This window comes from Muntiacus reevesi, chromosome 1 (assembly GCF_963930625.1).
Source record: "Muntiacus reevesi chromosome 1, mMunRee1.1, whole genome shotgun sequence".
Classification (NCBI taxonomy): domain Eukaryota; kingdom Metazoa; phylum Chordata; class Mammalia; order Artiodactyla; family Cervidae; genus Muntiacus; species Muntiacus reevesi.
In genome coordinates this window covers 90585631-90609564 of record NC_089249.1, presented here as the reverse complement: position 1 = coordinate 90609564, position 23934 = coordinate 90585631, and the positions used below count along the sequence as shown (strand labels likewise).

At 35.4% G+C, this 23934-nt stretch overlaps 1 protein-coding gene and 1 non-coding gene across 3 annotated transcripts in view; one reads left to right on the top strand and one right to left on the bottom strand.

Annotated features, from left to right (window-relative positions):
- Window positions 1-23934, top strand: part of SYCP1 (synaptonemal complex protein 1) — a 135665-nt gene that overhangs the window by 77278 nt on the left and 34453 nt on the right. The window contains exons 20-26 of one of the 2 annotated variants that reach the window (XM_065927220.1): window positions 697-778; window positions 8902-8964; window positions 9136-9198; window positions 18058-18174; window positions 18596-18706; window positions 22177-22269; window positions 22758-22832. In XM_065927220.1, coding sequence (XP_065783292.1) covers window positions 697-778; window positions 8902-8964; window positions 9136-9198; window positions 18058-18174; window positions 18596-18706; window positions 22177-22269; window positions 22758-22832 — 604 coding nt within the window. The remainder of the gene's footprint in view (window positions 1-696; window positions 779-8901; window positions 8965-9135; window positions 9199-18057; window positions 18175-18595; window positions 18707-22176; window positions 22270-22757; window positions 22833-23934) is intronic. The other variant, XM_065927227.1, reaches the window with a different exon arrangement.
- On the bottom strand, window positions 13964-14070 carry LOC136156623 (U6 spliceosomal RNA). The gene has a single exon (XR_010661116.1). It is a non-coding gene; the product is annotated as a U6 spliceosomal RNA (small nuclear RNA).

Genomic DNA, 23934 nt, shown 5'->3' with positions numbered 1-23934 from the left:
AGAGAGTCTACAATTAGCAATAGCTTTAAATATCCCTCTGAGACAAAGCACTGTTGTTTTCTTTCTTTCTTTTTTTAAGTACTGTTCTTTTCATGCACAGCAGGTAGATTTTTTTAAAAAAGTTTGAAAGGATTATATATGCATATGGTATAAAAATCAAAGAGACAAAGGGATATGGGGAAAGAAAACTATCTTTGTTGCCTTTTGTCTTCCTTCTATCCAGTTTTTCTCTCCAGAGGTATCATGGTTTCCTGTGTATGTTTCTGTGAGATATGCTGTACATACATAAGGATACATGTATATGCAAATATCTCAGTCATACAGTTCTTCATTAAAATAACCTGTATATATGTCCCTTATTTATTCGTACAGCATTATGACTATGTCTTAGAATGATGACTAAGAAAACAGGAAAGTGAAGTCTTGACTTAAATAAGAAATAAGTTTTTCTATTTAGATGTTTCTTTTTTATGTAAAAATAACTATAAAGATCAAAATAATTTCAAAGTAAATGTATAAATTAATTTAAATTTAGGAGTAGAAGTGTATATACCAATGCATGAAAATTAATCAAAATGAAAATATAAACCAATAAAATTTTTTAAACTGATCAGTAGTCAATTTTAGAAGTTTCAGAAAGGGAATAATATGAAAATACAGACTTTATTGTAATGTCACTCTTCCATTTCCTTTAAGGAATGAACTGGAATCTGTGAGAGAAGAACTAAAACAGAAAGGAGATGAAGTTAAAAGTAAATTGGACAAGAGTGAAGAAAATGTATGTTGTATTTTATAGAGGTTCTATCACAAAATTTCAAATCATAAAAGCAGTAGCTGGTGTCCAAAAACAAGTATATTATTGTATAGATAATTGGAGGGCCAAGGACTGTTGTAGGCTGCTGACCTTAAAAGCGTGGGCCACATTGAGTTGTTTTACTTATGTGGTTTTTATCTAGAAGAAATAACGGCATAATTCTAAATTTCTTTAACACTTAGCATTTATATATGTTGATTTATATTTTAGGCTAAATAAGAGGCTCATGCTTTAGTAATATAAAATATACTGATAAAGTGATTAGTAAGTTTATGTTGTACATTGGTGAAATGATTTGAAAGAGTTGAGATAGGAAGGCTTTTAGGGAAGATTATCACAAAAATAGAATAGTAGAAAGTATGTGAAGTGATTATGGTGTGTATAACACAGTGGGAGAAAATTGTGCCAAAATAGATTGCAATGATCAAACTAGATTGTGAAGACCTTGACTTTTTTTTGCATTCATTCCACAAATATTAACTACCTACAGTGTGCCAGGCATTGTTTTGTGTGCTGAAGTTTTGTTTTAGTTTGTTTTGCTGGGCAGTAGTGATTCAATTAAGATTTTTTATTAGACAAGTAACATTTTTAATTTTTAAGAACAGAGTAGGGAGAGGTGAAAGGCACTGGAATCAGTTGGAAGGCTATAAAAATAGTCTTGAAAGCGTTGAAAAAAATGTTAGTGAGGACTCTTGCCTAGTTTAGCTCACTTATACTTGAGCCATTCATTGCAGTTAGGGGATAGAGTAATCTCTCCAAGCCTGAGTTGCATTCCCACCCTTGGAGACAGATCAGTCCCCATCCAACTTTATGAACTGATCAGGATTACTGTGGAATTTACACTAAAAAGAAGACCAAAACACAGGTCTTTTGTATAATTGCTATTGGAGACCATGGAAAGGACAACTATCTGAAGTTGAGTCGGGACAAGCTTCCTGGAAAAAGCAAAATTCATGTTAAAACCTCCGATTAATTGAATTAGTGGAAGGCAGTGGGGTAGGCATAAGTAGATCAGGGAGAAGAGTACTTCAAGTCACACCCACACATACAATATATGAAGTATGAGAGAGCCTTGGAAATATGAGAGGGCCCCTATATTTAAACAATTATACAAAGTTTATCTAGGCCAAAAGGTGGAATTTAAGATAGTGGTGTTAGTGGAGAGAGTATAGAAAGATGAGAGATGGGAAGATAAATGGAAGAATGAGGATTAGGAAAAATGAGGGTAGATCATTTAAGGCCTCAGTTATATTTAGGAATTTGAGATTGTTGAAGAGTTTTGACCTGAAACGTGTCATAATTATATTTACATGTTGGAGGGCTTTAAGACTGTTGGACTAGTCTAAGGGTAAGATGAACTATGTTTTTAAGGGCTTGCAATGAACCAGGAACATTCTAGATTCTTCATGTTATGTAAGCTGGAAGTCATTTTTGTCCTCATTTTGAGAATTAGGAAATTGGGCCTCCAAAAGGTAAAAGTGCCAAAAAGCTACATGTCTAAGAAGTGGTAGAGTTGCCTGTCTAACATTCTTTAGACTATACCACATCCTCCCCTCCGCCCCCCGCCCCCCGCCAAAAGCTGTTTTTTTCTTTCAGTTTCATATTTATTAGTTAAATTCAGCCCCCTCCAAATTAAATTAGTCTCCTAAAGACTTGGTATGTAATTCACCTACTTTAAAATTTGTGTCAGAGGCTGCTTCAAAACACTTATCTTGTTGGTGTAGAGGATGGTTAATGTAAAACAAAAATCTTCCACTAAGAACTTAAAATTTATTTTACCAATGTAGAAGATACTAATGATGAGTTAAGAAAAAAGTGAAATGCAAGACAAATTGATAGCATTTTTAAGCTTTTCATGGTTGGATTTCCGTTTACCTATTGAAACAGTTTCCTGGAAAGAGTTCAGGTTGCAAATATTTCTTGGCTATTTTACCTGACATTGAAATTCGTTACACTCTTCTTTTATCCCAATCCCAAAAGGTTTTATCTGAGCCTTTTCCCCTTCATTTCTAAAATGGGCATTATAATACCTATTTTTCTATATCATTGGATTGTTACAAAGTTCAGTTTAGTAAATGTTTGTGAAAAACATGTTTGAAAGATGGTAAACATCTGTATATAATTTAAAAAATTCAGTATAAACTGGGAAAGCTAATAAAAGATTGTAAAGGGATAACGAGGCTAAGATAATAATGAACATTAACATATATGCACGAAAACATTTTTTAAATTTTTTAAATATAAGAATTTTATATATTTAAAAAAAATGTAGCTGAAATAAACTGGCAGAGCTGATATCTATTTTTTTTTTTAGAAATAAAAGACTAAGCTTTATAATTCCATGTCTAAAAGATACTCATCGAAGAAAATAGAATTTCTGTTAACATTTTTAATCTGATGTTAAATAATGTTTTTTTAGGCTCGAAGCATTGAATGTGAAGTTATGAAAAAAGATAAACAAATGAAGATACTAGAAAACAAGGTATTATCAGTTGTGAAAAATACTTGGGACTAGAGACTCTAACAATATATGTATGGCTAGACTCTTCAGGGCCATCCTTTACATAGTCCTGTACAAAGAGATCTCAGTTCTATTTTGAAGGCTTTCAAGAATAGTATAGGATTTTTATTGCAGGTTTGTTTGAAGAGGCTTTGGAATTAGGAGTTTCTGCATAATGCTTCAAAGAGCAAAACTTTATTAAATTGCTTGTCCACTCTCTCTTTCCTTTCTCCAAATTTCATTCCCTCAGCAGCTGCATTTGCTGTGGATAGCTTTAGAGTGGCAAGATGCTTTTAAAAAAATCATTCTTCAAAAAAAAAATCATTCCTCAATATCTCTCCCATTTTTTTTTTTTTTTTTTTTTTTTTTTTTTTTTTTTTTTTTTAATATTATTTTATTAGTTGGAGGCCAATCACTTTACAACATTTCAGTGGGTTTTGTCATACATTGACATGAATCAGCCATATAGTTACATGTATTCCCCATCCCGATCCCCCCTCCCACCTCCCTCCCCACCCGACTCCTCAGGGTCCTCCCAGTGCACCAGGCCCGAGCACCTGACTCATGTATCCCACCTGGGCTGGTGGTCCATTTCACCATAGATAATATACATGCTGTTCTTTCAAAACATCCCACCCTCACGTTCTCCCCCAGAGTTCAAAAGTCTGTTCTGTATTTCTGTGTCTCTTTTTCTGTTTTGCATATAGGGTTATCGCCACCATCTATCTAAATTCCGTATATATGTGTTAGTATACTGTAATGTTCTTTATCTTTCTGACTTACTTCACTCTGTATAATGGGCTCCAGTTTCATCCATCTCATTAGAACTGATTCAAATGAATTCTTTTTAACGGCTGAGTAATATTCCATGGTGTATATGTACCACAGCTTCCTTATCCATTCATCTGCTGATGGGCATCTAGGTTGCTTCCATGTCCTGGCTATTATAAACAGTGCTGCGATGAACATTGGGGTGCACGTGTCTCTTTCAGATCTGGATTCCTCAGTGTGTATGCCCAGAAGTGGTATTGCTGGGTCATATGGCAGTTCTATTTCCAGTTTTTTAAGAAATCTCCACACTGTTTTCCATAGTGGCTGTACTAGTTTGCATTCCCACCAACAGTGTAAGAGGGTTCCCTTTTCTCCACACCCTCTCCAGCATTTATTGCTTGTAGACTTTTGGATAGCAGCCATCCTGACTGGCGTGTAATGGTACCTCATTGTGGTTTTGATTTGCATTTCTCTGATGATGAGTGATGTTGAGCATCTTTTCATGTGTTTGTTAGCCATCTGTATGTCTTCTTTGGAGAAATGTCTGTTTAGTTCTTTGGCCCATTTTTTGATTGGGTCGTTTATTTTTCTGGAATTGAGCTTCAGGAGTTGCTTGTATATTTTTGAGATTAATCCTTTGTCTGTTTCCTCATTTGTTATTATTTTCTCCCAATCTGAGGGCTGTCTTTTCACCTTACTTATAGTTTCCTTTGTTGTGCAAAAGCTTTTAATTTTCATTAAGTCCCATTTGTTTATTTTTGCTTTTATTTCCAATATTCTGGGAGGTGGGTCATAGAAGATCTTGCTGTGATTTATGTCGGAGAGTGTTTTGCCTATGTTCTCCTCTAGGAGTTTTATAGTTTCTGGTCTTACATTTAGATCTTTAATCCATTTTGAGTTTATTTTTGTGTATGGTGTTAGGAAGTGTTCTAGTTTCATTCTTTTACAAGTGGTTAACCAGTTTTCCCAGCACCACTTGTTAAAGAGATTGTCTTTTTTCCATTGTATATCCTTGCCTCCTTTGTCAAAGATGAGTTGTCCATAGGTTCGTGGATTTATCTCTGGGCTTTCTATTCTGTTCCATTGATCTATATTTCTGTCTTTGTGCCAGTACCATACTGTCTTGATGACTGTGGCTTTGTAGTAGAGTCTGAAGTCAGGCAGGTTGATTCCTCCAGTTCCATTCTTCTTTCTCAAGATTACTTTGGCTATTCGAGGTTTTTTGTATTTCCATACAAATTGTGAAATTATTTGTTCTAATTCTGTGAAAAATACCGTTGGTAGCTTGATAGGGATTGCATTGAATCTATAGATTGCTTTGGGTAGAATAGCCATTTTGACAATATTGATTCTTCCAATCCATGAACACGGTATGTTTCTCCAACTGTTTGTGTCCTCTTTGATTTCTTTCATCAGTGTTTTATAGTTTTCTATGTATAGGTCTTTTGTTTCTTTAGGTAGATATACTCCTAAGTATTTTATTCTTTTTGTTGCAATGGTGAATGGTATTGTTTCCTTAATTTCTCTTTCTGTTTTTTCATTGTTAGTGTATAGGAATGCAAGGGATTTCTGTGTGTTAATTTTATAACCTGCAACTTTACTATATTCATTAATTAGCTCTAGTAATTTTCTGGTAGAGTCTTTAGGGTTTTCTATGTAGAGGATCATGTCATCTGCAAACAGCGAGAGTTTCACTTCTTCTTTTCCTATCTGGATTCCTTTTATGTCTTTTTCTGCTCTGATTGCTGTGGCCAAAACTTCCAACACTATGTTGAATAGTAGTGGTGAGAGTGGGCATCCTTGTCTTGTTCCTGATTTCAGAGGAAATGCTTTCAATTTTTCACCATTGAGGGTGATGCTTGCTGTGGGTTTGTCATATATAGCTTTTATTATGTTGAGGTATGTTCCTTCTATTCCTGCTTTCTGGAGAGTTTTAATCATAAATGAGTGTTGAATTTTGTCAAAGGCTTTCTCTGCATCTATTGAGATAATCATATGTTTTTTATCTTTCAATTTGTTAATGTGGTGTATTACGTTGATCGATTTGCGGATATTAAAGAATCCTTGCATTCCTGGGATAAAGCCCACTTGGTCATGGTGTATGATTTTTTTAATATGTTGTTGGATTCTGTTTGCTAGAATTTTGTTAAGGATTTTTGCATCTATGTTCATCAGTGATATTGGCCTGTAGTTTTCTTTTTTTGTGGCATCTTTGTCTGGTTTTGGAATTAGGGTGATGGTGGCCTCATAGAATGAGTTTGGAAGTTTACCTTCTTCTGCAATTTTCTGGAAGAGTTTGAGTAAGATAGGTGTTAGCTCTTCTCTAAATTTTTGGTAGAATTCAGCTGTGAAGCCATCTGGTCCTGGGCTTTTGTTTGCTGGAAGATTTCTGATTACAGTTTCGATTTCCTTGCTTGTGATGGCTCTGTTAAGATCTTCTATTTCTTCCTGGTTCAGTTTTGGAAAGTTATACTTTTCTAAGAATTTGTCCATTTCATCCAAGTTGTCCATTTTATTGGCATAGAGCTGCTGGTAGTAGTCTCTTATGATCCTTTGTATTTCAGTGTTGTCTGTTGTGATCTCACCCTTTTCATTTCTTATTTTGTTAATTTGGTTCTTCTCTCTTTGTTTCTTAATGAGTCTAAACCTATGGGACACTGTAAAAGCAGTGCTAAGGGGAAGGTTCATAGCATTACAGGCACACATCAAGAAACAAGAAAAAAGCCAAATAAATAACCTAACTCTACACCTAAAACAATTAGAGAAGGAAGAAATGAAGAACCCCAGGGTTAGCAGAAGGAAAGAAATCTTAAAAATTAGGGCAGAAATAAATGCAAAAGAAACTAAAGAGACCATAGCAAAAATCAACAAAGCTAAAAGCTGGTTTTTTGAAAAAATAAACAAAATCTCTCCCATTTTTTATAGTCAAAGGAGCTGCAGAAAAATTTCCCCTTTCTTTTTGTGAGATGTTTTTACTCTCTAGTTGGCGGTACCAATTCACTTCCCTCTTCTTTGCCTTTCACCACACACTTGTCCTAAACTTGACTTTCTGTGAGTGAGTTAGTGAAGTAGTCCTTTGAAAAGAATAGTTCACTTTTGGAAGTTCTGAGCTCTAATAATTAATACTATTTTTTTTTTCTAGCTAGAATTCTAGTCAATACAATTCTTTGATTTTATGTCCCTGAATTATTTTACTTAAAAATGAACTGTAATAATGTAAAACTTTTATAAGAATTTCTGGGCATTCCATCAAATATATTAATTAGTCCTAAGTTTAGATATTATTTAGATTTAAAAAGATGAATACTTAAGTTACTTTAATTTTCATTAGTTTATTCAGAAAGAAGGGAGAGTGAGATGGGGCAGTAAAAATGACAAAGTTGATCTGATGTTACTATATATACATATTTTTTGAACTGTAGTAACTACAGTTATAAAGGGGGTTTTTATAATGTATAGTAATGTCGGTTATAATTTTCTAGGGAAAGCTAAGTAGGAGAAAGGTATGATCATCAATATTAACTCTCAAGGGAGTAAATTTTGATAGTCTGAAGAATGGAGAAATATGTAAAATGTGCTTTCTCAGGCAATATTATTATCTGGTTATACTTAAAACTGATAGTTTGAAATTTTGTTCAGCATTCATTTGGTAAGGCCAAGAAGTGACTGATTTTCTTGTCTCTATTGAGTTTTAAATTTTAATTACATTTTTATTACTGAAGTTTTACTTAGTTCTTTAAAAAACCTGATCAGTTTTCTTTTATGGTCTCCTATTTCTTTTTCATAGTTTCAGGTCTTTAAAAACAATATTTAAAATATTTTAATTTGATATTCTTTATTTAATAATTTCAATATCTGAAGCCTTTTCAGTTCTGATTTTGCTCTTTGTTCTTTCTACTGATTTTCACTATTGGAACCTTATTTCTTTACATTTTTAATTTCTTGGAACTATCTGTGGTAATTCTTTGAGGCTTGTGTTGAAATTGATATCCTCCCAAAAAGATTATCTTGAGGGCACTACTAATTTTAAAGTAAATTCTCCATTTGAAGTTTTTTGAGATTATTGAGGTAACATGAATTCAGCTGTAACTAACCCCTGCCCCCCAAATATAAGGCCACTTCATGGCTACTACAGATTTTCAGGACAGTTTTTATACCATTCATTCAGTGCCAGGGTCAAGACAAATTTCCTTACTGTATCCTTCTATGTGGCAGATTTATTTCTTATACTTTCACTGATTAGGTAGTCTTTTGAGTTTGGGACTTTATGCAGGCTTGTCTTACTGGATTCTGTACCTTTAAAGAGCTGTCAGTTTTATCTTTATCTCCTTTACCCTAGGTAGGTTTGACATCAGTAGAATTATTTAATAGCATGACTATTTAGTTTTGACTGTGCTAGGTCTTTGTTGCCGTGCGTGGGCTTTCTTTAGTTGCGGTGAATAGGGGCTACTCTTTGTTGCAGTGCATGGGCTTCTCGTTGCAGTGGGTTTTCTTGTAGAGCATGGGTTCTAGGCTCCTGGGCTTCAGTACTTGCAGCATGGAATCTCAGTGTTTGTGCATGGGCTCTAGAGTGTGGACTCAGTAGTTGTGGCGCATGGGCTTGCTTGTTCCACAGCATGTGGCATCTTCTCAGACCAGAGGTTGAACCCATGTCCCCTCTATTGGCAGGTGGATTCTTGACCAAGACACCATCAGGGAAGTCCTAATGAGATAGTTTTTCAAGTAATCTCTATGTTAATATTTTTGTTAGTTTGAAAGTGTTTATTTTGACTGGAATATTGAATAAAATAATTTTAATTTCTCTTCATTTTTTTAGTGTAACAATTTGAGGAAACAGGTTGAAAATAAAAGCAAGTTTATTGAAGAACTCCAGCAGGAGGTATGTACTGATTCTCAAAATCAAATTACTTTTTTTTAAAAAACCCTTTATATTCACTGCAGTTTTAGAGAATAACGCTTTCCTTTACTTTAGTAATTTTAGTCTAAGTCACTGAAAGTATAAGTTTGAATCACTTTGATATTAAATATAATTATTTTTTACTTCTAACAGAATAAGGCCTTTAAAAAAAAGAGTACAGCAGAAAGCAAGCAACTGAATGTTTATGAGATAAAGGTATTTGGAATCTCTATTTTTGTTTTAAAAATACTAGTATATAGATGAGAATTGAGAAATTTAAGCCCTTTGCGTGTGTGCTGAGTCACTTCAGTCATGTCTGACTCTTTGCAATCCTATGAAATGTAGCCTGCCAGATTACTCTGTCCATGGGATTCTCCAGGCAAGAATACTGGAGTGGACTACCATGCCCTTCTCCAGGGGATCTTCCCGACCCAGGGATCAACCCACATCTCTTAACGCCTTCTGTATTGGCAGGCAGGTTCTTTACCAATAATGCTACCTGGGAAGCCCAGGGCAGTGAATGATAGTGAAGGACAGAAAGGCCTGGTATGCTGATGAAGTTGCAATGAGTTGGACATGACTTAGTGACTGAACCACAGCAACAAAGCCCTTTATATTGTAGCAGTTATTTTAGTCATAATAGAATGCACAGCTTTGGTTTAGCTGTGTTAAAATCGTTTAAGCCAGAGGTCCCCAACCCCTGGGCCATAGACTGGTACTGGTTCATAGCCTATTAGGAACCAGGCCGCAAAACAGATGAGTGACAGGCAAGTGACCAAAGCTTCATCTGTATTTACACCCACTCCCCATCAATCTTATTGCCTCCTGAGCTCTGCCTCCTGTCAAATCAGTGGAGGCATTAGATTCTCATAGGAGTGCAAACCCTCCTGTGAACTGTGTGTGCTGAGGGATCTAGGTTGCATGCTCCTTATGAAAATCTAATGCCTAATGATCTGAGGTGGAGCTGAGGTATGTTAGCTCTGGGAATCAGCTGCAAATACAAATTACTTTTAGCAGAGACATTTGACTACATAGAGACCATAATAAATCAGTTACTTGCAGATTCATATCAAAATCCTATCAGTGAGTGGCAAGTGACAGGCAGCATCTGGTGGCAGGCTTTATAGTGGCAAGTGAGTTAATGTACTTCAATTGTATAACCTCATCTGATGGCAGGCTTTAAGTCAGAATCCAACATTTATTTTAGTCTGTGTATAGCTTGCCCATTATTTTCTTTACCACTTCTGTCTGTAATATACTACTGCATAGATAAGGGAGTGTTTTTTTTTTTTCAACATACAATAGAAATTTTTTTTCCATAATAAAGACACTCCCTTTATGTAGTAATATTCTCTTGCCTTAGAGAGTAATTCTTCTGTTTTATTGTTATAATTATACCAATTTTCTTCTTAATGTTTAGTGTTTTAATGGTGTTCATTTATTTATTTAAAAATTTTATTGGTGAATAGTTGATGTACAATGTTGTATTTTTAGCAACCTATTCACTATTGTGCTTTCTGTGCCTTTGTTTTAGATTTGTCTTTTATAAACAGCATATAGCTGGAGTTCATAATTTGTGTCCTTTTTACTGGTACATTTTAGCTTCAGAATACATAAATCTCCTTTATCTCTCATGTCTAACTTATATGGTGCATGCATGCATGCTAAGTTGCTTTAATCATGACTGACTTTTTGTGACCCTTTGGATTGTAGCCCTCCAGGCTCCTCTGTGGGATTTTCCAAGCAAGAATACTAGAGTGGGTTGCCATGCCTTTTTCCAGGGGATCTTCCCAATTCAGGGATCAAACCAGTGTCTCTTACGTCTCATGCATTGGCAGGCAGGTTCTTTACCACTAGTGCCAGCTGGGAAGCCCAACTTGTATGGTATCATGTTCTTATTATTGTCACTTAATTTAATGAATTTGCTTTTATGACAGTTTTTGTATTGCCCAGGAAGAAGGAAAGAATAGAGTGAATTGGGGAGAGGCAGTAAGTACTGAGAATGGTTAGATTTGATGAATTCACAGATATAGGAAGATTGATATGTACCAAGAAGGAAAAATTAGGATAAATCCAGAGCTAGACTTAATATATAAAACTACAGAATATTAGACATAGGTAGTTCTTAAAAGTAGTTGGAAAAAAGTGAGAGATCACCAATGAAAGAATGATAAGAAATTTACCATGGACATTCCAACAAGCAACAGTGTAAGTTAGAAAACAGTGAAAAAATATTCTCAAGTACAGAGAAAATGTCAACCTTGAATTATGTCTCCAGCATCTCTCTCTTTTAAAAGTGTGTTGGAGAAATAAGGAGATTTTTTTAGGTCAAAAAGTGAATGAAACATGCTCTTCAAGAACACTCAGTTAACAGCAATGAACATGTATAAGGCTACAGAGTTCAAAGGCTTGAAATCACAGAGTATGTTCTCTAGCCACAGTTCTATTAATCTAGAAATTATGGCATGTATTTTTTAAATTAAAGTTAATACCTTTACTATGAACATTGTTATGCCAATGTATTTGAAAAAGTTAAAATGAAATAGATTCACCAAAACAATGTCAAAAAAAATAATTAGGCTGAATAGTCCTAAAAGAGATTGAATCAGCAATTTAAAATCTTCACAAAACAGAGCAGATTCGGTTGATTTTAGATGGGAGCTGCATATGTAGAAAATCTATTAAGAATCTCCAGATGAGTTAATACAAGTATTGAGTGTGTTTATTAAGGATGTTAGATATAGAATCATTACATGGAAATAATTACTAGTATTAAACATGTATAACAAGCTATTAGAAAATGTGATTTTAACAATATACCATTTATGTGAAAATTCTGGTTCTCTCCAAATTGATCTACATATTCACGCATGATTGCTAGGAGTTTAAATTGGTACATGTACTTTAGAACACAGTGTTGTTATCTTGTAAAGTTGAACAGGCAACCTGCAGTTTCAGTTCTGGGTATAAAGAAATTTATAGACTTGTACCAGGAGATGTTTTTGAGAACATTAACACCATTACTGTGTGTATTAACTCCAAGTTGGATACAATTCAGTGTCCATGAACACTTGAGTACACAAATAAACCATAGTATATTCATACAATGGAACACTAACTCTGCAGAGAAAATGAAGGAACTATATTCACATAAATATGTAAAACCTACTGCTGCTGAGGGTAAAATGCAAGACAGAAAAATTATGCATACTATGAAAACATTTATATAGAGTTCTAAAACAAAAACTCTGAAATACTGATACATAATTATGTAGTAAAGCTATAAAAAAGAGGAGAGGAACGCTGAATATTAAATTAAGAAACTTTGTTACACTTGAGAGGGTAGAAGGGAAAACTAATGAAGAGAGGCACTCAGAAGCCTTTATCAATATTGATAATGTCCTGTCCTTTAAAGTTGGTAGTTGTATCATGGGTATAGAACACAGGGTATTTCATCTTTAAATTACCATTCGTTCTGTCCTCTACCCCTTTCTCAATTCTAATTCAGTCCTAAGGCACTGTGTGATTCTGCAGAGTGAATGTTATTTAAAGGTCCTCTTTTGGTAATTATATTAGTAAATATTTATATAAAATATATGGAAACAATAGAAGTTGACATGTTGATTCTTTATAGACAATCTCATTAAGAATATGTCTTTGATGAAACCTATTTTAGCTGTTTTTCTTTAGTTGTTTGTGTTTTTAGTGTCATAGCTAAGGATCCATTGCCAAATCTATTGTCATGAATTTTAGCTCCCATTTTCTTCTAAGGGTTTTTAGTTTTAGTTATTACATTTAAATCTATTTTGAGTTATTTTTTTTCCATATATTTTTATTCATTGGAGGCTAATTGCTTTACAATATTGTAGTGGTTTTTGCCATACATTGACATGAATCAGCCATGGAGTTACATGTGTTCCCCATCCTGATCCCCCCTCCCGCCTCCCTCTCCATCCCATCCCTCTGGGTCTTCCCAGTGCACCAGCCCTGAGCACCCGTCTCATGTATCCACCCTGGGCTGGTGATCTGTTTCACCCTTGATAGTATACTTGTTTCAATGCTGTTCTCTCTGAACATCCCACCCTCGCCTTCTCCCACAGAGTCCCAAAGTCTGTTCTGTACATCTGTGTCTCTTTTTCTGTTTTGTATATAGGGTTATCGTTACCATCTTTCTAAATTCCATATATATGCGTTAGTATACTGTATTGGTCTTTCTATTTCACTCTGTATAATGGGCTCCAGTTTCATCCATCTCATTAGAACTGATTCAAATGAATTCTCTTTAACGGCTGAGTAATATTCCATAGTGTATATGTACCACAGCTTCCTTATCCATTCGTCTGCTGATGGGCATCTAGGTTGCTTCCATGTCCTGGCTATTATAAACAGTGCTGCGATGAACATTGGCGTGCACGTGTCTCTTTCAGATCTGGTTTCCTCGGTGTGTATGCCCAGAAGTGGGATTGCTGGGTCATATGGCAGTTCTATTTCCAGTTTTTTAAGGAATCTCCACACTGTTCTCCATAGTGGCTGTACTAGTTTGCATTCCCACCAACAGTGTAAGAGGGTTCCTTTTTCTCCACACCCTCTCCAGCATTTATTGCTTGTAGACTTTTGGATAGCAGTCATTCTGACTGGCATATAATGGTACCTCATTGAGGTTTTGATTTCCATTTCTCTGATAATGAGTGAAGTGGAGCATCTTTTCATGTGTTTGTTAGCCATCTGTATGTCTTCTTTGGAGAAATGTCTGTTTAGTTCTTTGGCCCATTTTTTGATTGGGTCATTTATTTTTCTGGAATTGAGCTTCAGGAGTTGCTTGTATATTTTTGAGATGAATCCTTTGTCTGTTTCTTCATTTGCTATTATTTTCTCCCATTCTGAAGGCTGTCTTTTCACCTTGCTTATAGTTTCTTTTGTTGTGCAAAAGCTTTTAAGTTTCATTAGGTCCTATTTGTTTATTTTTGCTTTTATTTCCAATAAAAATATGGAATGCTTCACGAATTTGCATGTCATCCTTGCGCAGGGGCCATGCTAATCTTCTCTGTATTGTTCCAATTTTAGTATATGTGCTGCTGAAGCGAGCACTGAGTTATTTTTGTAACATGGCCTGAGGTTCATTCTTTATTCTTTTGCATGTACTAATTATTTGTCTCAGCAGCATTTGTTAGAGACTATTCTTTCTCCATTTAATTGTCTTGTCACTCTTATTGAAAATAAGTTGACCATAGTTGTACGACAATGGCTTTATTTCTAGACTTCCTGTTCTATTTAGTTCAGTTCAGTTGCTCAGTCGTGTCCTACTCTTTGTGACCCCATGGACCTGCAGCATGCCAGGCCTCCCTGTCCATCATCAACTCCCGGAGTTTATCCAAACTCATGTCCATTGAGTTGGTGATGCCATCCAACCATCTCATCCTCTGTCGCCTCCTCCTCCTCCTGCCCTCAATCTTTCTCAGCACCAGGAACTTTTCAAATGAGTCAGCTCTTTGCATCACGTAGCCAAAGTATTAGAGTTTCAGTTTCAACATCAGTCCTTCCAATGAACACCCAGGACTGATTTCCTTTAGGATGGACTGGTTGGATTTCCTTGCAGTCCAAGGGACTCTCAAGAGTCTTCTCCAACATCACAGTTCAAAAGCATCAATTCTTTTGTGCTTAGCTTTCTTTATAGTCCAACTCTCACATCCATACATGACTACTGGAAAAACCATAGCCTTGACTAGATGGACCTTTATTGAAAAAGTAATGTTTCTGCTTTTTAACATGCTGTCTAGGTTGGTCATAACTTTCCTTCCAAGGAGTAAGTGTCTTTTAATTTCATGTCTGCAATCACCATTTGCAGTGATTTTGGAGCCCAGATTTCATGGCTGCAATCACCATCTGCAGTGATTTTGGAGCCCAGAAAAATAAAGTCAGCCACTGTTTCTACTATTTCCACTATTTTCACTGTTTCTCCATCTATTTGCTGTGAAGTGATGGACTGGATGCCATGATCTTAGTTTTCTGATTGTTGAGCTTTAAGCCAACTTTTTCACTCTCCTCTTTCACTTTCATCAAGAGGCTCTTTGGTTCTTCTTCACTTTCTGCCATAATGGTTAGACATTGATCCATATGTTTACCTTATGTCAGTACCACACTGTTTTGATTATTGTAGCTTTGTGTAGAGAGTTTTAAAATTGTGGATTATGTGTCTTCCAACAATCTTCTTTTCCAAGATTGTTTTGGCTCTCAGGGTCCCTGGGAATTTCTTGTAAATTTTAGGATCAATTTGTTCTGACAAAAAGGCAGTTGGAATGTTGATAGAGATTGCATTGATTTTTTTTTGCTCTATTTATAGTGTTCAAGAGAACACTATCAAAGGATCAAAGGACACCATCAAGAGAGTGAAAAGACAATCCACAGAACTGGAGAAATATTTGCAAATCATGTAGTTGGTAATGAATATATAAAGAATATTTCCAATTCAGCAACAAAAGCCAGTCACTGAAGAACAAATGCTGCATGATACTTAAAATAGTCAATCACATGAAATCAGAAATACCAGGGACTGGCGGGAGGGGGAAATGGGGAGTTGTTCTTCAGTTTGTGTAAATTTCAGTTGTGGCTTCCCTGGTGGCCCAGATGGTAAAGAAACTGCCTGCAATGTGGAAGACCCAGGTTTGATCCCTGGGTCTGGAAGATCACCTGGAGAAGGGCATGGCAACCCACTCCATTATTCTTGCCTGGAGAACTCTGTGGACAGAGGAGCCTGGTGGGCTGAAGTCCATGGGGTTGCAAAGAGTCAGACACAACTGAGCTATTAACACTTTACTTCAGTTATGCATGATAATGTAGTTTTAGACATCTGCTGTATTACATAATGCCTCTAGTCAACAATTCTGTATTGTTTACTTTAAGATTTGTTAAGAGGGTAGACTCTTAATGTAAATGTTCTTATGGAAAAAAAAAGGTACAGAAGGAAACTTTTAAAAGGTGATGGATATGTCTATCATCTTGATTTTGATGATAATTTCATTGATGCATACATATGTCCAAACTCATCAAACTGTATACATTAAGTGTTGTTGATCAGTCACTAAATCATGTCCAACTCTTTGTAACCCCACAGAATGCAGCATGCCAGACTTCTCTGTCCTTGGCTTTCTCCCGGAGTTTGCTCAAACTCATGCCCATTGAGTCGATGGTGCCATCCAACCATCTCATCCTTTTTCAATCCCTTCTCTTCCTGCCCTCAATCTTTCCCAGCATCAGGGTCTTTTTCAGTCAGTTGGATCTTCTCATCAGGTGGCCAAAGTATTGGAACTTCAGCTTTAGCATCAGTCCTTCCAATGAATATTCAGGGTTGAGTTCCTTTAGGATTAACTGGTTTGATCTCCTTGCAGTCCAAGCGAGTGTGTATGCTGTATTGTCCAGCACTACAATTCAAAAGCATCAATTTTTTAACGCTCAGCCTTTTTTATGGTCCAACTCTCACATCTGTACGTGACTGCTGGAAAAACTATAGCTTTGACTATATGGACCTTTGTTGGCAAAGTGATATATTTCTGTTTTTTAGTATGCTATCTAGGTTTGTCATAACTTTTCTTACAAAGAGCATGTGTCTTTGAATTTCATGGCTGCAGTCACCATGCGCAGTAATTTTGGAGCCCAAGAAAATAAAGTCTGTCACTATTTCTGTTGTCTCCCCATCTATTTGCCATGAAGTGATGGGACTGGATGCCATGATCATAGCTTTTTGAATGTTGAGTTTTAAGCCAGCTTTTTCCCTCTCCTCTTTCACCCTTAGCAAGAGGTTCCTTAGTTCTTATTCACTTTCTGCCATTAGAGTGGTATTATCTGCATATCTGAGGTTGTTATTTCTTCTGTCAGTCCTCATTGCAGCTTATGATTCATCCAGCCTAGCATCTCATATGATGTACTCTACATGTAAGTTAAATCAACAGGGTGACAGTATATAGCATTGTTGTACTCCTTTCCCAATTTTGAACCAGTCCCTTGGTTGTTCCATGTCCATTCTGTTCCTTCTTGACCTACATACAGGTTTCTCAGGAGACAGTTAAGGTGGTCTGGTATTCCCATCTCTTTAAGAGTTTTCTACAGTTTGTTGTAATCCACACAGTCAAAGGCTTCAGTGTAGTCAGTGAAGCAGGAGTAGATGTTTTCCTGGAATTCCCTTGCTTTTTCTATGATCCAGTGGATGTTGGCATTTGGATCTCTGGTTCCTTTGCCTTTTCTAAATCCAGTTTGTACATCTGAAGTTCTCGGTTCATGTACTGCTGAAGCCTCACTTGAAGGATTTTGAATATTACCTTGCTAGCATGTGAAATGAGTACAGTTGTACGATAGTTTGACGATTCTTTGGCATTGTCTGTCTTTGGAATTGGAATGAAAAAAGACCTTTTCCAGTACCATGGCCACTACTGAGTGTTCCATATTTGCTAGCATATTGAGTGCAGCACTTCACCAGTATCATCTTTTAAGATTTTAAATAGCTTAGTTGGAACTCTGCTAAATATCTAGCTCAGCTGGATTTCCACATTAAATATGTGGGGTTTTTTGGCATATAAGTTATATCACAAGAAACCTTTTTTTAATATAAATTTATTTTATTTTAATTGGAGGCTAATTACTTTACAATATTGTAGTGGTTTTGCCATACCTTGACATGAATCTGCCACAGGTGTACATGTGTTCCCCATCCTGAATCCCCCTCCCTCCTCCCTTCCCGTCTTTTTCTTTGAATCACATGGGTGTTCTGTCCAAATGGAATAGTTACTTATGGTAATAAAATAACAGAGACTAAATAATTTGAATATTGTCAAAAAATTAAAAAAGTGAAAATATGCCTGCTTTTAGGACATTACTTGTCAAGACTATGTATTTTAGGGGAAAAGATAGATTTTGTGAAAAATAAAGCACATCTCCCCATGTGAAAACTGTAAGGAAAATGATCCAACTATAATATCTTATAAATAAATCATCTTCTGAGAGTCACAAAACCACAAAATGAATGCATTTTTTCAAGTAATCCACAGCATTTACTAATGTTCATTCTCTCTTCTTTATTCGAAGGTCAGTAAATTAGAGACAGAACTAGAAGGTGCCAAACAAAAATTTAAACAAATGACTGACAGCTATCAGAAAGAAATTGAGGACAAAAAGCTCTTAGAAGAAAATCTTTTGGGAGAGGTAGGAAAACCTAAATATGTTCGAGAACTTGTTATACTTAAACCATATATTTGTATGTTAAGATTTTAAGAGAAAAGTAATAATTCTTTTAACATTATGGTTCTTTAGAAGATTTAGTAAATTATATCAGGGACAATTAATTAGCTTTTTAAAATAGAAACTAAAAGTATTGTTATGCTAAGTATTTAAGTATTGAGTAGTATATAAACTGTTTTGAAAAGATTAAATGATCTTTACAGTGTTACATTGACATCTCACTTGATAGAAGACCCTAACTAAAATAAACCAAAACAGTAGTGCATTTTCTACTTGGCTTTCCTAATTTCCTGGTGTTTGATTTCTTCATTTTAACTTAAAATTAACATTTGAGTTTAATTTGCTTTTTGGGCATTAATTTTAAAAACTTTAAATTATTTCATAGGTTGCAAAAGCCAAAGTAGTAGCTGATGAAGCAGTAAAATTACAGAAAGAAATTGATATACGATGTCAACATAAGATAGCTGAAATGGTAGCACTTATGGAAAAACATAAGGTAATTTTTCCCTTTTGTATAATGAAAATTATCAATTTTGGCAATATTTATGCATAAAATGGTAAAATATAGTATTCTGATTTCTTAGAGAAGATTGTCTAGATAACAGTGTCTAATTATAGCTGTAATATCCTTGATCTCTCATTTTTGAAATCTTCACTACCTGAAGCTGAGCCTAAGTGTCACTTCATTGAAGAAGTCTTTCCTCATCATCTTATGGATAGATATAACCACTCTTGTTCTCAGTTTTCATAGTAGTCTCTTACAGAATTTTCCATCTTATTTTTATTTAAATACATACCTAGTATATGTGCTTAAATAAATATAATATTTGTATCTCTACCTGTGTCCAACACATACTAGACTAAACAATAATAAATAGATATAATTTTCATTAGGTCCCATTTGTTTATTTTTGCTTTTATTTCCAATATTCTGGGAGGTGGGTCATAGAAGATCTTGCTGTGATTTATGTCGGAGAGTGTTTTGCCTATGTTCTCCTCTAGGAGTTTTATAGTTTCTGGTCTTACATTTAGATCTTTAATCCATTTTGAGTTTATTTTTGTGTATGGTGTTAGAAAGTGTTCTAGTTTCATTCTTTTACAAGTGGTTGACCAGTTTTCCCAGCACCACTTGTTAAACAGGTTGTCTTTTTTCCATTGTATATCCTTGCCTCCTTTGTCAAAGATGAGGTGTCCATAGGTTCGTGGATTTATCTCTGGGCTTTCTATTCTGTTCCATTGATCTATATTTCTGTCTTTGTGCCAGTACCATACTGTCTTGATGACTGTGGCTTTGTAGTAGAGTCTGAAGTCAGGCAGGTTGATTCCTCCAGTTCCATTCTTCTTTCTCAAGATTACTTTGGCTATTCGAGGTTTTTTGTATTTCCATACAAATTGTGAAATTATTTGTTCTAGTTCTGTGAAAAATACCGTTGGTAGCTTGATAGGGATTGCATTGAATCTATAGATTGCTTTGGGTAGAATAGCCATTTTGACAATATTGATTCTTCCAATCCATGAACACGGTATGTTTCTCCATCTGTTTGTGTCCTCTTTGATTTCTTTCATCAGTGTTTTATAGTTTTCTATGTATAGGTCTTTTGTTTCTTTAGGTAGATATACTCCTAAGTATTTTATTCTTTTTGTTGCAATGGTGAATGGTATTGTTTCCTTAATTTCTCTTTCTGTTTTTTCATTGTTAGTGTATAGGAATGCAAGGGATTTCTATGTGTTAATTTTATATCCTGCAACTTTACTATATTCATTGATTAGCTCTAGTAATTTTCTGGAAGAGTCTTTAGGGTTTTCTATGTAGAGGATCATGTCATCTGCAAACAGCGAGAGTTTCACTTCTTCTTTTCCTATCTGGATTCCTTTTATGTCTTTTTCTGCTCTGATTGCTGTGGCCAAAACTTCCAACACTATGTTGAATAGTAGTGGTGAGAGTGGGCATCCTTGTCTTGTTCCTGATTTCAGAGGAAATGCTTTCAATTTTTCACCATTGAGGGCGATGCTTGCTGTGGGTTTGTCATATATAGCTTTTATTATGTTGAGGTATGTTCCTTCTATTCCTGCTTTCTGGAGAGTTTTAATCATAAATGAGTGTTGAATTTTGTCAAAGGCTTAACAAAGGAAACTATAAGTAAGGTGAAAAGACAGCCCTCAGATTGGGAGAAAATAATAACAAATGAGGAAACAGACAAAGGATTAATCTCAAAAATATACAAGCAACTCCTGAAGCTCAATTCCAGAAAAATAAACGACCCAATCAAAAAATGGGCCAAAGAACTAAACAGACATTTCTCCAAAGAAGACATACAGATGGCTAACAAACACATGAAAAGATGCTCAACATCACTCATCATCAGAGAAATGCAAATCAAAACCACAATGAGGTACCATTACACGCCAGTCAGGATGGCTGCTATCCAAAAGTCTACAAGCAATAAATGCTGGAGAGGGTGTGGAGAAAAGGGAACCCTCTTACACTGTTGGTGGGAATGCAAACTAGTACAGCCACTATGGAAAACAGTGTGGAGATTTCTTAAAAAACTGGAAATAGAACTGCCATATGACCCAGCAATCCCACTTCTGGGCATACACACTGAGGAATCCAGATCTGAAAGAGACACGTGCACCCCAATGTTCATCGCAGCACTGTTTATAATAGCCAGGACATGGAAGCAACCCAGATGCCCATCAACAGATGAATGGATAAGGAAGCTGTGGTACATATACACCATGGAATATTACTCAGCTGTTAAAAAGAATTCATTTGAATCAGTTCTAATGAGATGGATGAAACTGGAGCCCATTATACAGAGTGAAGTAAGCCAGAAAGATAAAGAACATTACAGTATACTAACACATATATACGGAATTTAGATAGATGGTGGCGATAACCCTATATGCAAAACAGAAAAAGAGACACAGAAGTACAGAACAGACTTTTGAACTCTGGGGGAGAACGTGAGGGTGGAATGTTTTGAAAGAACAGCATGTATACTATCTATGGTGAAACGGACCACCAGCCCAGGTGGGATACATGAGTCAGGTGCTCGGGCCTGGTACACTGGGAGGACCCTGAGGAGTCGGGTGGGGAGGGAGGTGGGAGGGGGAATCGGGATGGGGAATACGTGTAACTATATGGCTGATTCATGTCAATGTATGACAAAACCCACTGAAATGTTGTAAAGTGATTGGCCTCCAACTAATAAAATAATATTAAAAAAAAAAAAAAAAAAACTATGTTAGTTGTATTTGTGAGTGTGCTCTACTTTTTACTGTTGTTTTAAAGTAATCATTCTTTTAGGGAATTAAATCTTATACTCTTCAGGATTTCGATAGGAAGTAGGCTATACCTATCAAACTTTATAAGTTGTTGGTAGGATATTATTATGAAGTAACCTATGAGAAATTAAAATATTTTAAATAATATTGTGAACTCATAAATGTAAGCAATTTTAGTATGTCTTAATCCAGTACAATTTTTATCCTTATTGGTACTTAAATTGTCCCAACTTTGGCCAGTGGGAACCTCTTCAAACTGGTTGGCAGGTATTTTTGGCTTGACCCTAATGATCTGTGATAGCTTTCTTACTTTCTGTTACAACAAAATATTTTAAGACTCATCTTGTATTTCCTGCCCAAAATCTGGAATCAGCAGTTTTTCTAAGAGGTCCTTGTGTTTCTAATTTTTTTTTTTAAATTATGAAATTCATTATTCCTAATTAAAAAAATTATTTTTTTGCTCTTGGATTAGTTCTAAGACTGTTATCTATGTTTTATTGTTTTTATTGTTAGCATTTAAAAATGTAATTTAAAAATTTAAAAATATGCTCAAATATATATTACTGAACTCATAAGCATTATTTTTGTAAATATTAAATGCATTAGGATAACAGTGTTATTAAAACATAAGCTTTTGAACTTCTAATACATCTAAAATGCTCTCTCTATTTAATATAGCACCAATATGATAAAATTGTTGAAGAAAGAGACTCAGAATTAGGACTTTATAAGAGCAAAGAGCAAGAACACTCATCAGTGAAAGCATCTCTGGTGAGAACAAATAGCAGTAGAAGCCAATTTTCATATAAACCATAATTTTTGATCTATAGAATCAAATAACCATAGATCTGAAAGGGATGTTATAGATCGTATAGGTAGATGGTTTTCTAATTTTTTTTGAAATTTTAGAATAATCTCTTTTTTTCAAGTGAAAAGTTGTAAATTCCAATTACAAATAAGTTTGAGCTCTGATTGAGGTTTGGAAAGGAGGAGTGGGATAGATTGGGAGAGGATGGGAAGAAGAGATTACATAGTGTTAAGTATTTCTTTAGAGCAAACTGTACAAAATTTGTCTAAATGAAAAAATTTGGTTTTGTTCATCTAGTAGCCTTCATATCAGTAAGCTTTTAAAAGTGTATATCTTTTATGAGTAAATTCGTTTTTCTGTAAAACTAAAGTTTTAAAATATTAGTTTGCATTTTCATTATCTTAAGAACTATATAGATGCACTTATAAATTTCATGTTCCTTTTTCTTTAGGAGACTGAACTATCCAATCTCAGAAATGAACTTTGGTCTGTTAAGAAAGACCTTGAAACAGAAAGAGAAGAAAAAGTAGGTTTTGTAACAATATAGATAAAGTAATTTTGGATTTTAGGTGTAACTTAAGTTTTATGAACATATCATATTAGAAAATAATAAGATAAGTTTACATATGGATTAAAAATATAATTTTTCCCCATTAGCTTTTTTCAGAAGTATTTAGCATATTCTATTGTTTAAATATTAAGCATATAAATATAGGATTACTTTGAGTAGGGATGCTTTTAGATATAAATGTTTGAATAATATTTCATATATTAAAAGTGCTTATGTATTTGTGTATGTTTTTTAGCTATTGATCGTGTTTCAGAAAAAAATAATGCCTGTATTTGGTGGTGTTCAGTTGCTCAGTGGTCATGTATGGATGTGAGAGTTGGACTATAAAGAAAGCTGAGTGCAGAAGAATTGATGCTTTTGAACTGTGGTATTGGAGAAGATTCTTGAGAGTCCCTTGGATTATAGGGAGATCCAACCTGTCCATCCTGAAGGAGATCAGTCCTGGGTTCATTGGAAGGACTGATGTTGAAGCTGAAACTCCAATACTTTGGCCACCTGATGCCAAGAGCTGACTCATTTGAAAAACCCTGACGCTGGGAAAGATCGAGGGCGGGAGGAGAAGGGGACGACAGAGGATGAGATGGTTGGATGGCATCACTGACTCAATGGACATGGGTTTGGATGGACTTCTGGGAATTGGTGCAGGGAGGATGGCATGCAGTTCATGGGGTCGCAAAGAGTCGGACACGACTGAGCGACTGAACTGAGACTGAGACTGAGTCACTCAGTTGTGTCCGACTCTGCGACCCCATGGGCTGCAGCATGTCAGGCTCTCCTGTCCTTCACCATCTCCTGGAGCTTTCTCAAACTCAGTCCATTGAGTCAGTGATGTCATCCAACCATCTCATCCTCTGTTGTTCCCTTTCTCTCCTGCCTTCAATTTTTCCCAGCATCAAGGTCTTTTCCAATGAGTCAGTTCTTTGCATCAGTTGGCCAAAGTATTGGAGCTTCAGCTTCAGCATCAGTCCTTCTAATGAATATTCAGAACTGATTTCCTTTAGGATTGACTGGTTTGGTTTTCTTGCAGTCCAAGGGACTCTCAAGAGACTTCTCCAAC